Genomic DNA, 13,165 nt, shown 5'->3' with positions numbered 1-13,165 from the left:
TCCTAGCTTCCCTTGCTCATGGTAAGATGGCGGTGATAGAAGAGTCAGCATTGGCAGTCTCAAGGACTGGGTCAGCTAACTTAGATCTGAAGAGGACCACAGGTCCTTGTCTTCCATTTCAGGCACATGCTCTTTTTGCCCCTCAAAGATAGGCAAGCATGTGAATTCAAGTTGTAAGTACTTGTGGAGCCCTCTGGCCTGAGGTGGGGCAGTAGGAAGCTTTGACTATGATGCTTCCTTGCTTCTCAAAGCAAATCCCTTCTGTACTGCTAACTACCTCCCTCCACACATCAGGCCTGGGGTGCGGTGTGCCCACTGATGCAGTGCCTCTTGCAGTTGCTGTTTCCCCTTCCCAAGAATCCTTGGAGAGAAAGGGGCCAGAATACTTCACCTCTGCAGACTTGAGCCATAGGAGCCAACATACCAGAGACACCCAAGGGACTGTGCATGGTGTTTTATTGGAAATGACAATGAGGCGGGACAGGTTCTTAATGGAGCATGCTCTGTGGGTCACACGCTAGAGCCATAAGGCAAGGGTAGCCAGGCGGACAGCCTCTGAGGGCCATCCACTGTGTCCTAATGTCCTCTCTAACCCTAACTTAACAAGCGGCAGCTATGAGTCTGGGAGCCCTGATCTTGCAGGAGGCATGGAGGGAAAAGAACAGAAATGACAGATGCAAGGGCAAAAGAATGAGAAAGGCAAGGGGGCCGGAAGCTGTTCCTCCCTCCCCCGCAGTCCAGGCTGGCTTTTGGCTTCACCATGCTCCAGTTCCCTAGTCTTGCCAGATGCTAAGCTTCCTAGTTTGGAGAGGAGGGCCATTTTCTACCAGAGCTTCCGCTGTGATCTGTCTGTCCAGCCCCACCTGCCCTGCTCCTGTCTTAGATGTAAATACCACCCCAGCTGATGGGACATGAATGTCACCATGTTGAGCTCTGATTGTTTCATTTCCAATGTGTGGCAGGGAGGTGAGTGGAGGCCCTTGTTAGGGCTTCAGCTGTATTGCTCACACTCCCACCCTCTTGTTATTAGAGGGGCATCCGTTCCTTGGAAGTCCCCTGCTAAGTGATCCTGGCCTGAGATCATTGCCCACTGGGGCAGCTTTTTGTGCAGGTGAGGAAGGGGCCAAGGATGCAGAACATAGCTAGTACCTGGGATGAGAACCTACGGGGTCACTGTGCCCAGGAGGTGAGGGGCCCCTTGCTTCTCCCAGAACCTTGGGACCACACTCAGCCCTGGACCAGGGGCTGGGCAGGGGGTTGTGGGAGCTACCTAGTGGCAGCCTAATGCCAGTTTAACTCCAACTTGCTTGAGGTGGGCACCCCAGCCATTGTGCCTGTGCCTGCCAGGGTAGGGCAGAAGGTGGTCAGTAGCTATCCTTAGGCCAAGGCCTGTTACGCTGCCAGTTCCGGTCATTGTGGTCGTGCTCCGAGTCCTGGACTAGGAGCCTGTCTTGGGGGTCATGCCCATTAGCACTGGGCAGCCCCGAGGTGTGCTGGCGGTGAGGCTGGTACAGGCCCTGGTAGGCATCGGCATAGTCCTCCTCCAGATGGCGGGAGCTGCGCTGTGAAGATCCGGTCCAGGCCTGGCGGGAGCTCTCGCTGGCCTCATCTGAGGGCATCAAGCTGTCCCGCTCCAGGGGTGAATGCTCCTCACCTCGCTCCCCCAGCAGCTGCTGGTTCTGGGGGCCACACAATAGCTCTAACTAAGGTGAGGCAGACCTGGCCTTTGCTCCTAGGACTCTGGCAGGGAGGTGGGGTTTCCCCCCTATTCTCAATATTCCCAGGTTTTGTTGTTTTAAATAGTGCACGGAAGAAGTAAGCTGGGGCATTCTTCTGGGCCAGATAAAGCTGGAATTTGGGCTCCTGCAAACTTCGGCTATCCCTGAAAACATGGCTGGGAGAAAGGTGTGGAGAGGTTGTTTCCTCTGACCCTGGAAGGCCCATCACATTCACTGTGCTCTTCAATGAGGAAGTTCCTTGACCTCTATGCCCTGGGTCTGTAGAGCTCAGCAATCCCTGGCTTCACATGCAGACCAAGGACAACCCTTTGGACAGAGCAGGAGCTTTGCTTAGACTACATAAGTCTGCACATTTGTGCCCACTGGAAAGGGTTACCTGAAGTCCAGGGATGGCACTAGGAGGACCCAGGAGTCCAGGGCCAGGTGCTGGATGGTGGGTAGCTCGCCAGTAAACCTCTAGGTATTCAGCCAGGTGCTCACAGGCATCCTCCAGTTGGTTTTCATCCAGAATCACATCAAATGACTCCTGGAGAGAAAGGAGACAGGGAGGTTGGCTCAACAGCAGGAACCCTGCAGCTCCTGCACCCTGGAATAGGGTGTGGCTGCTGCTGACCCAGGCACTCACCGGTGGGCACTGAACCAGCTTGTCATATGCCATCATCTGTACAGTCAGGTGCTTCATCTGTGATTTCCCCCGGGAGCGGATGAGTCGCTGGAGTACCTGAGTAGGAGGGCAGAGATAGGCCTAGAGTCTCACAGGGCTTGGGCAGAGCTGGGCCTGGAAGGAACTAGGCACATTCACAACTTGAGATATGGCATTAGTAAGTAGCAGGTCAGGATGACTCAGTGTGGTGTTAAGGGATGGCAGGAAAAGGAAAGGGTCACTCCAGGCAGGGCCCAAGCAGAGGTGCACTATTTTCTAGGGGACATCTATGGGACCCCAGTTACTCCAGTTTCACTTACCTTTGGTGAGGATACTTTGACAAAGACGATGATGGGGGCCAATGAGGTCTTGGCCAGCTGTGCTGGGTGGTTGATCGTATCAGCATCCAACACCACTAGCTGCAGGGATTTGGCCAGCTCGAAAATGCGCTCAATCTCACTCTGCACTTCAGCTAAGGAAGGGGAGCAGCTCACCAAGGGCTCTGCCCATTGCTAATCCAGGGCTTTGAGGGCTGCTATATGGTAGGCAGGAAGGAACTGAGCCTGGGCAGGCCGTGGGCTGGATAAGAGGGCAACCCTGGGGCAGGCGGCTGGGCATGGGCTAAAAAAAAGGAAGTTCTGCCTAGTATCAAATAGGCAGAGAAGTGGGAACAAAGGAGTCCTCACCAATGCTGGAGCGGGCAGAGGAGCGCTCGATGATGGTCCTCTTGCCAGGGTTATTGAGCACAGACCGCTTTGCCAGTGAGAGGTCAGCTGTGACTCTCGTGATGGAGATCCTGGTATGGAGGGTCACAGCTGCCTTCAAACCCAAGGCCTCCTTCCCCAGCTCTAATTCTCCTTGAGAAGAGACTAGCTCTGGGCATGAAGAAATTATTTTCTTCCTGATTCTCATCCCATTCCAGGCCAGAGCAGCTTACCTGCCATCAAACCTGTGTTTTAGGAAATCGAAGAGAGCCTTCTGCATCATGTCTGTAACCTGGGGGGAGAGGGTGTGGCACTCACAGAGGGCTCTGGGAGACTGGCAATGTCCCTAAGTAGAGGTCACACCCTCCACAATTCCCATTGTCCTTGAAACCTTCCAGTGACTTCCTTACCTCATAACCTTTCAGAGAGGGTCCCACCAGCACCACAGGCCGCATGGAGGGCACCACATCGTATGGGGGAACATGTTCTGCCTGCAGAATGGCCAGGAGGTCAGAGAAAATCTTGGTCTTGGTACCCACTTTATTTTTGATTGCTCTGGGGACAGAGTCAAGAGTTCTGGGTTCCCTCCCCTCTGTTCTGCAGATGCCAGCAGTGACTGACCAGAAGGGTCCCCAAAATCCACAACCCCCACCCCTGGCCCAGGTCCCTCTGACTTACCGGCTTTTGCTTCTGCTTGGCTTTTTGGAAAAGGAAATAAAAGATTAAAGTTGGTGAAGGGAAAAGGCCCTGCAGGCATGGTAGTCCCTTCCCCAGGGGGGATGATGGGTTCTCCCTGCTTTTCCGATTCCTCTACCAGCCCCTTCCCATAAAGTTCACTGAGGAGGACCCCCTTCCATCTACCCAAGGTGGATAAGCTGAGAGGAGGCTACCTAGAGATGGAGGAGGAGAGCGTCGGTTGCCAATGTCACTCAGGCTGGAAGGGTTCCCAGATCTCCTGACAGAAGGGGAGGGGGTGGTAAACATAAATGTGTCTGTCAGTTCTATATGTTATTTAGTAGTTTACAAATTACTATATACCTTTATGAAAGCCGAGCATGTGTGTTCCGTGTGTGTGTGTGTGTGTGTGTGTGTGTGTGTGTGTGTGTGTGTGGACTTGCAAGGTGTAAGTGTGCAGCTGTGTGTGTGTGTGTGGACTTGCAATGTGTAAGTGTGCAGCTGTGCTCTGTGGGTCAGGTGTATTTGTTTGGGGTGTGTTTACTGAGTCTCCGCTCTATTCTCACCTGGCTTTCTGTTCCTGTTTGAGCCGGATACTCTCCAGGCGTTGGGGGCTGGGGATGAAGGCAATGTCTCCGCCCTCCTTCACTAGCCTCCCGATCCACCAGTCATTGCTGTACTTCTGGGAGTGGATGAGAACAAGGAGGAGCTGTGAGAGGCCTTGCCCAGGCTTCTGAGCCAGGGAAGACTTTAGGAAGCTGGTGTAAGGAAGGCAGAGGAAGGGCCAAGGAGAGTATGATGGCATCACAGAACAGTGTATCCTGGTTCAAGCCACAAGCCGTGTGACATCATAGATGTCATAGGAGATCACTGATTAGTTACTTTAACTGCTCACTTAGACATACAACTAGGATCAAGTAAGGGCTGAGAATGATGGGGACCCTTGGAGTCAGGTCTGTGTATGAGGGGTGTACAGGTGTGCACACAGGTGACACTAGGGGTATACAGGTGTGCACACAGGTGACACTAGGGGTATACAGGTGTGCACACAGGTGACACTAGGGGTATACAGGTGTGCACACAGGTGACACTAGGGGTGTACAGGTGTGCACACAGATGACACTAGGGGTGTACAGGTGTGCACACAGATGACACTAGGGGTATACAGGTGTGCACACAGGTGACACTAGGGGTATACAGGTGTGCACACAGATGACACTAGGGGTATACAGGTGTGCACACAGGTGACACTAGGGGTATACAGGTGTGCACACAGGTGACACTAGGGGTGTACAGGTGTGCACACAGGTGACACTAGGGGTGTACAGGTGTGCACACAGATGACACTAGGGGTGTACAGGTGTGCACACAGATGACACTAGGGGTGTACAGGTGTGCACACAGGTGACACTAGGGGTGTACAGGTGTGCACACAGGTGACACTAGGGGTGTACAGGTGTGCACACAGGTGACACTAGGGGTGTACAGGTGTGCACACAGATGACACTAGGGGTGTACAGGTGTGCACACAGGTGACACTAGGGGTATACAGGTGTGCACACAGGTGACACTAGGGGTATACAGGTGTGGACACAGGTGACACTAGGGGTGTACAGGTGTGCACACAGGTGACACTAGGGGTGTACAGGTGTGCACACAGGTGACACTAGGGGTATACAGGTGTGCACACAGGTGACACTAGGGGTATACAGGTGTGCACACAGGTGACACTAGGGGTATACAGGTGTGCACACAGGTGACACTGGAGGAGCTGAGGGCTATTTTTAGATCTAGAGCTAAAGAGGCATTGGAGCCTGGGACAGCAACAGGAGAATTAAGTGCTAGAGTAGGCTTCTGGGGAGAATAAGGTTGATTACCTCCTTAATGTGCAGAAAATCTTTGGCCTCAAAGTTGACTCCAGAGCCCTGGACCGGGCACTCCTCATCCAGCACCCCACAGTAGCTGACATTGGTCCTCACAGCAAATGCCACAGGTTTATGCTGGGAAATTTGATCATCAGGGCAGTGAGAGACACCTCAGGACATCTCATGGGGAAAGGCAGAGGGCCCAGATGAGAAGCCTTGGCTTGCTACACACACTTTTCCATAGGCAAGTACACCCTGACATAACCCTGGGGACGCATGATCCTGGCAGGTTTGCACCCAGCCTGGCCCCTGATGGCAGGTATACCTTGGCTCTCTCCAGCTGCTGCTGAGCCTGACTCTCCACTTCTCGCCTGGCACTCTCCCGGTCCTCCTCCAGGGAGACGTCTGAGTCCAGAGAGGGGCGGCTGGTGTAGGAGTCGGCTGAACCCTGGGAGCGGACAGTCTGTGTAAAATGAACCACACAGGGCCCCTCCTACCATTGGTGCCTCTTCCCCACCACCTAGGGCATGATTTGGCCCTCTACGCTGCTGCTTGTGTGTCTCTGAGGCTACAGGGAGGCTTGCCCAATCCATGTGTGTGCAAAGATCAGGGCCCCTCTGCCCCACACCTATCTATACCTTAACTCTGAACAGAATCTCCACTTTTTTCTCTTTTCCCCTTCTACCATGTCCTCTGAAGCAGAGGGAAAGGGAAAATACTACAGATGATGTATTTGAAATAGGGTTGAATCCAGGAAACCCAGCCCTCTTATCCACGCTATCCTGAAGCAGCCTGTACCTTATCCCTTTAAGACAACTGGCAAGAGTACAGCTAGCCAAGAGATGCCGGTCAGAGCCAGGCATGGTGCTGTATACCTATAATTCCAACACTTTTGAGGTAGAGGATCAGGAGTTCAAGTTCAGTTGCAGCTAGAGAGGGAGTTAAAAGCCATCCTGGGCTACTTGAGACACTCAAAAAAGAAAAGTCAGATGGGGTAAGGGGTGGTGAGATTGCTCAGCAAGTAAAGACATCTGCTGCTTAACCAGGACGACCTGTGTTAAATCCATTGAACCAGATAGGAAGCAGAGAACCCATGTCTAAAGTTGTCCTATAATTACACACATGCACTCATACACACAGGCAGAAGCACACACTCATGCTGGTTGACCCTGTCAGGATGTGGTCGTTTGATCACCAAGACTTATCAGAGTTTTTATTCTTATTTGAGTCAGGGTCCACTATGTAGCACTGGCTAACCTAGAACTTTCTATATAGGCCAAACATAGATATTTGCCTGCTTCTGCTTCTACCTCCTAGATGCTGGTGTGCCACCACAGCAAGCTTCTAACAAGGTTTTGAAATCTATTAAATGGATGAGCACTTGCCTTGTGTGGAGATCAGGCCCAAAGCTTGCAGACTCTTAGAAGCTACTACTCCTTTGCTCACCCCCCAACACACACACACTCTCTCTCTCTCTCTCTCTCTCTCTCTCTCTCTCTCTCTCTCTCTCTCTCTCTCTCTCTCTCTCTCTCTCTCTCCCTTTTCCTCTTCCCATACCTGCTATGACTGGAGACTGGCCAGTGTAAGCAGCAAGAAGACAGGGAATGAGAGCAACACCAAGCTGCCTCCCTGGGTACAGGTGAGGGCTTCACTCCTACCACCTGGCCTGTGGCTCCCTATCCTTCCCCTGGGCCCAGGGAATATCAAGCCCTGGAGGGAGGCTCTGCTGGTGCCAGGCAACCCGCCTGAGATACAGGACCTTGGGGATGGGGGTGCCTTTGGTAATGTGAACAAGAACAGTGTTTGAGTCCTGCCCGTAGTAGGGTCTTGGGGTAAGAAGTGTACATATGAAGGGTTGTGGAGTTCACCTTCAAGGCCTTGGGGAATATGCCAAACAAATAAGGTAAGTTCAACTTTGAGACAGACAGCTGAAAGTTACAGTAACTGGGTTAGGGAAAAGGGAATCTTCCAACTCAGTTTCTCCTTATGTGCAGCTGCCCTGAAAAGGGAAAAGGATGTGTGTAGGGAAAAGGTTTCAGAATGTTCAGATTGAAGAACAGTCTCTGTAACTCTCGGGCTATGACCCCTACAAGGCAGCAGAAGCCAGACTCTCTCTGGAGAAGCCAAACACCTCCTTGCCGACCCTGCCTCTGCCTAGCCCTGTCTGAGTCAGGCAGGTGTCTGCCAGCCCTGGAATCTGAGCTGGGGAGTGTGTCATTGTAAACTAAAGGCTCAAGGCACCATTGGACTGGGTAAGTCTTGATTTGCACAAATCGAGGCTGTCTGCTGCTCCACATCTCTCTAGCCAAGGCAGACCAAGACTGAGTCCCTGAAAAAAAACCTTGATGTGGAGTGAGGGACCTCACTCCCAGGACATAAGTGCTAACTGCAGGGTATGGCTGGCTAAGGGGACACAGGCCAGCAGGTGAGAAAGGCTGGAGACAAGGCAGGATGACCACCCACTGTATGTGTATCAGATATTTCCTGGGTACCCAGCAGGTGTTGGGAGAAGTGTGGCTTTGACCTCTACTCATACTAGCTCTCAGCCTAATTTAGTCCTTGATGCCTTTGTCTGGGGTATTTAGGCTGCATGACCTCTTAACCCTGGCTAGGTAAGAACGACAGGTTCTCTCCCTAAATTGTAGTTGTGTTCTGAATGGGAAACCACTTTCCATAATTTCCATGTCCCCAGAGATTACCCATGCTGGTCTGGTATCAATTAAGAAGGTAGGAACACCCTGTAGAACATGTTAGGGTCTTAGTTCCCCACTCCATCATGCCCAAACAGCCCGAGTCTCAGTACACTGGCGTCGGCGCAGTGCCCTGGTGGTTGCCCCCCTTGCCTGGTGAGTGTGTGGGCAGGCTGCAGCTCCTCTCTTGCCTGGCACGGGGGAAGGAGAGGAGGGAGATGAGCCCAGTGGATTTATTTAGAGCCTGATCTCCCTCCTACTGCTTCAGAGGGGGCCTCAGGGAGAGCAAGGAGCTGGCAGGAGGAAGTGAAATGGGGAGAAGTGATCCAAGAAGCAGGGTCAGGAGGCAGCAATGGGTCAGCAGGTTACCCGCAAAGAGCACCCACATGCCAGTGTCTCTCTGGCCTGACTTTTCACCAGGGATGGGAAAGGAGCACCCAAGGCCCTGTGGCCTCACAGAGAAGTCTGTTCCCAAGCTCATTTTGGCATCCTAAGCTACACCAGCTGTCCCTTCAACTGTCAAAAAGAGGTGTCCACCAGAGCCTTGAAAATCATATGTCCACCCTCACTGCAATGTAATCAGCCCCAGAGCCCCATGGAAAATTGGGGCTGGAAGGAGCCTGGTCCTAGAATCGACTGACATATGCCTGTTCTGGGTCGCACTACTCATCTGTCCTGGGCTTGAGACAGGAGACCTGATCTAATCCTATCAGGGAATGTTTTCAAAGCCATGTGGTGGTCCCTTCCCAAGGCCTTCACGTGGAATGGTTTGAGGGAAAACTGGCACTCTAAGGGGCTTTGAAACTGCTCCCCACTCTTGTCCCATCTTTCCAGGCACTCTCTCTGCTATCTGAGCTCCGGGAATCACTGCCTAATGAGCTGATTTGTCTCAGTGGGTCAGGAGATAAAAGCAAAGAGGAGAATTAAATATTTATTGGTTGCCTGGTTCTCAGCAAAGAGCTTCCTTTCCATCCCCATGCCCTGAGCTCCCCTGGCCTCACCTCCAGGTCCTCCACGCTGAGCAGGACCTCAGAGGAATTCTCAGCAGGGGCTGGGGAGGTGGACTGAACTCAGTGTGATGACCTACCCAGGTGGTTGTTGGCCTTTGGAAGAAGCTGGGCTATAGTCAGGGTGAGGAGTCAAGGCCATGCGCAGGGATGGCAGGCAGAGAGGGATAACAGACCTTGTCAAGTTCTAAAATTCCTGTCTCTAGAAATTGGTACTCGACTCTAACGTTCCTCCAGTTCCCCAATTTGTCATTTACTTGAGTTCCCTCTAAAACCACCGTGCCAGGGCCTTCAGTCCTTCCTCCCTCTGCCCCTTATGCCCTAAGGTTTGGGGCCACCTGCTCGAACCTCTTCCCTACAGTGTCCCTCTGTGCACACACCCGAGTACCTGGGAGACCTGGCCGTGAAAGCCCATATCCCCACTTTCCTAGAAAGCCCCTCTCTTGCGCTCTCCCCGCAGCCAAGACGTTTTTCAAAGTCCTCAACTGGGGGAAGGGTTGTAGAGAGAGGTGTCATCCCAACTCCCCCACCCCCACCCTCCCCAGGGGCACTCACCGCCTCCGAGTCCTCAAACCCGGGCACGTAGGAGTCGTCATACATGGGGGAGTCCGGGGTGTGGGGAGGGAAGCGAGCGGCGCCGGGGGCGAGGACGGCGGGCCGCGCCCGAGAGGCCACCAAGCCGCGCAGCCCTGCGGGCGGCGGCGAAGAGCGCGAGCGCGAAGGAGGGAGCGAGCCGCGAAGACCAGCTGCTCGCAGCTCAGATCACCGCTCCCCTCCCCACCCCCCAGCCCAGTCGGTTCCACCCCGAGCGCGCCAGCGCGGCTGAGGAATCTGCCGCCGGCTCCCACAACAATAGTGCCCGCCCACCTGACCCCCCTCCCGGGAAGGCACGGGCGGCGGGGCCGCCGGGGCCGCGGAACCGTGCGCACGCGAGCCGGGAAGGTGGGTCCCCGGCACCTCTGAGGCCGGGGCGGCAGGGAAGAAGGGCGGAGAGGCTGCAGGCGGGGCGGATCCCGGCGGGGAGGAGGCGGGGCGAGGAGAGATGCGGAGACAGGGACTCTCGCAACCCAGGAACTGCTCCGCCGGGAAACAAAGGGCTGGCGCGGGGGAGGGGAAAGAAGGGGCGAGCCGCTGCTGCGAGGCGCGACCCGAACAGAGAATCGAGAGGGTTCGGGCGGCGGGGAGGCTGGATGGAGAGAGAGGAGGGCTGGAGGCAGAGAGGACGCGCAAGACAGGAAAATGGAGAGCTATAGGGGGGACCGGCAGCGGATAGGGCGAGATCTCAGGTGATAGTGCAATGTCGGTTCCCTGCATGTCCAAGAGATTTCCAAGGAAGCCTCATATGGTACTGAGGAGGAATCATTTGGAGATCCCAGACAGGTGCCATGAAAGCAGCTCCTGCCCCAACAGGTGCCCGACCCTCTGTGTTCCAGGCTGCAGCAAAGGGCCGACCCTTGAGAAGGGGGAAATTCGGGTATGCTGGCTAGGCCTCCCCACACCTGTTGCACAGGCAGATTTCATCCAACTTAAGCCAGGATGGAGATTCTCTTCCTCAATTCCCTGCCAAAGATTGTGCCAGACATTGCCAAGGCATCGTGGGAACTGGGGCAGAAAGGGGCTGTTCTAGGTGAGCCAAAAGGGAGAAATTAAAACAGAGGGTGGCGGTACGGGAATGGCCGCAGGAGGAGCAGAAGGTGGGACCCTGATTCTGAGATTGGGAAAGAAGAGGGGTAAGGCCAGGTGTATGGTGGGCACGATGCTCCTTGCCACCTAGCTCCATTCAGTGCAGTCCTCCCAGGAGCCCTCCCCATTTGAGCTCCCTCCTTTCTTCCCCCCATCAAACTTCCCCTTTGAATTTTGACCACCTGCCTGGGCATCCCAAGAAGTTGTGAAACAGACATCATCAGCCTCTCGCCCTCTCAGCCCAGCTCCTTTCCACTCCTAGTTCCTCAAACCCAGGAGGATAAGTTCAGGTCTCTGCCCACCCCATCTCCTTCCCCTTCCTGGGCTAGAGGGAAATCAGAAAGCCACAATTTGCAAGGGTTAATGAGGTCTATTAGTGTGTGGTGGAGAGGAAGGACCACCCAAGTCAACTGGTTTCTCACCTGTTTCATCTTCCTGTTCCCTTGGCAAGAAAAAGCTGGGGGGGGGGCTCATCTTATGACACCCTAGTCTGTCTCCTTCTCACAGGATTGGCAGGCAACTTTATTGGAGCCCTTGCTACTGAGAGCAGCAGCTGAGATTAGGGGGAGGCAGCTTTCACAGCTCTAACCCTGCATGTTTTTAGGGTTAGTGAGATATCACAGTATGTGTTCCCAAGCACTGTCTTTTCCTTGCACCTTCCTTTTTAGTGGTCTCTTTAGTCCCCTCATCTGCAGTCTCTTCTCCTCACCTCTCACTTTAGGACTCTCCACCCATAGAGGGTCTTGGGACTGTAGGTAGCTGTGGGTTTACCACCAGCAGCATCCCTTCCTCACACCTCGTTGTCTTCATCCCCAGCTGGGACAAAGGTATCTAAGTCTGCTTCCGAGAAATTCGTTGCCATGCCAACCACCTCCCCAGGAGATGGGTTCAAGTTCCTCATACCTACAGGCGTCCCCTGGGCCCTGCAGGCACTCGATCTATCCTCTCTCCACCTATACTCGGAGTTGCTACCCGACGCCCACTTCATTTCTCACTACAGCCACACCTGCTTATTCCAGTTCTCATGCTAATCTAGCTCTGGCAGCAGGGTCAAAGAGGGAAGCCTAAAGTGTGCCAGGAAGCTGGGTAGATCCCAATTCCTGGGCTCTAAACGGGGAAACTGAGGCAGGAGCTAGAAATTCTAAATCAGGTGGAAGCCACTAGCATTCCAGCTATTAGGTTGTCCCCCTCCCCCCAAGGAACTCACAGAGGGTCGCAGAGGAGCTTAGCACAGCCCTCCTTCCAATCTAGCCCCCTTCCGGGCTCCCTGTCAGCCCTGTCTGCACATTTTGGAGGAGCCGCCAGTTCCAACCTTCCCTTCCTCTCTCACCCAAAGATCTCGCCTCCTGTTTTCCCTCCCTCCCGCTGCTGCAGTCCCCCCAAATGCCGGAGCTTTCCTCCCACCCCTCTGGGGAGGCGGCCCCAGCGGTTACCTCGTTCAGCAGGAAGGTTGCACTGGAGTCAGAAAAAGACATAGACCGGGCTAGCGGCCTCTCCCCCTCCCCCGGGCCAGGGGCTCCGAGGCGGGAGCAGGACCCAGCCGCGGCTCTGCACACTGCTCCAGCCTGCACGCCTAGCCTCGCCCCACGCCCGCCCAGCTCCAGCCGCCCGCTCCCTCTCCTAGCTCCTGGTTCCACCCCTTTTCCTCCTCCCCTCCCCTCTTCTTTTCTAGCCTCCTCCTCCAATCTTCCTCGCACTCCACTTGCCTTTCAGTCCAGTCTCTCCCCATTCCAGTCTTTTCCTCTCTACCACCCTAGTTCCCTATTCATCTGGTGTTTCTCAGCGTCCTTCCATCCTCACTCCCCCATCCCAGTCATCCCCTCCCTCTCCACCAGGTCTCCGGAAAGGACAGGGTCCGTGGAGCTCTGCTGCAGGAGGCAGAGGGCGGGAGGCAGAGGGCGGGAAAGGTTCAAAGGCAGGCGAGACCCTGGGGCTTTAAGGGGGAAGTTCTGCTCCCTCCAGGCTCCAGCTCAGTGCAGCTAGTGCCCCCCCCCACCCCTCTCCCCCTCCCCAGGAAGAAAGGCCCTACTGCGTTCCCCACCTCCGCTGGGTAACAGACCGAGAAGGAAGAGTGCTGGTGTTCAGGTCGCTTGCCCAAGCCTCAAGACGCCCCTCTGAGTTCTGGGGAAGCTACGTCCATCCACCCCTTCCAGGTCCTG

At 54.6% G+C, this 13,165-nt stretch overlaps 1 protein-coding gene across 2 annotated transcripts; it reads right to left on the bottom strand.

Moving 5' to 3' along the window:
- Positions 1-439: 439 nt before the first annotated feature.
- Cacnb3 (calcium voltage-gated channel auxiliary subunit beta 3) lies at positions 440-12,607 on the bottom strand. 2 transcript variants are annotated; one of them, XM_051189813.1, is made up of 13 exons: positions 12,440-12,607; positions 5,952-6,074; positions 5,639-5,761; positions 4,328-4,443; positions 3,977-4,041; positions 3,765-3,784; positions 3,497-3,577; positions 3,320-3,378; positions 3,069-3,178; positions 2,703-2,854; positions 2,365-2,460; positions 2,116-2,265; positions 440-1,679 (listed from the first exon to the last, which is right to left on the bottom strand). In XM_051189813.1, exons 1-13 carry the CDS (start codon positions 12,479-12,481, stop codon positions 1,365-1,367), a joined length of 1,452 nt encoding a protein of 483 aa, XP_051045770.1. In that variant the 5' UTR covers positions 12,482-12,607; the 3' UTR covers positions 440-1,364. The 2 variants fall into 2 exon arrangements, with proteins under 2 accessions (XP_051045770.1, XP_051045769.1); XM_051189812.1 differs by lacking the exon at positions 12,440-12,607 and adding an exon at positions 9,879-10,080.
- Between the last annotated feature and the right edge of the window lie 558 nt (positions 12,608-13,165).

Source organism: Phodopus roborovskii, unplaced genomic scaffold (assembly GCF_943737965.1).
Source record: "Phodopus roborovskii unplaced genomic scaffold, PHOROB, whole genome shotgun sequence".
NCBI lineage: Eukaryota > Metazoa > Chordata > Mammalia > Rodentia > Cricetidae > Phodopus > Phodopus roborovskii.
The sequence above is the reverse complement of the archived record's forward strand: the minus strand, read 5'-3'. Positions and strand labels throughout refer to the sequence as shown.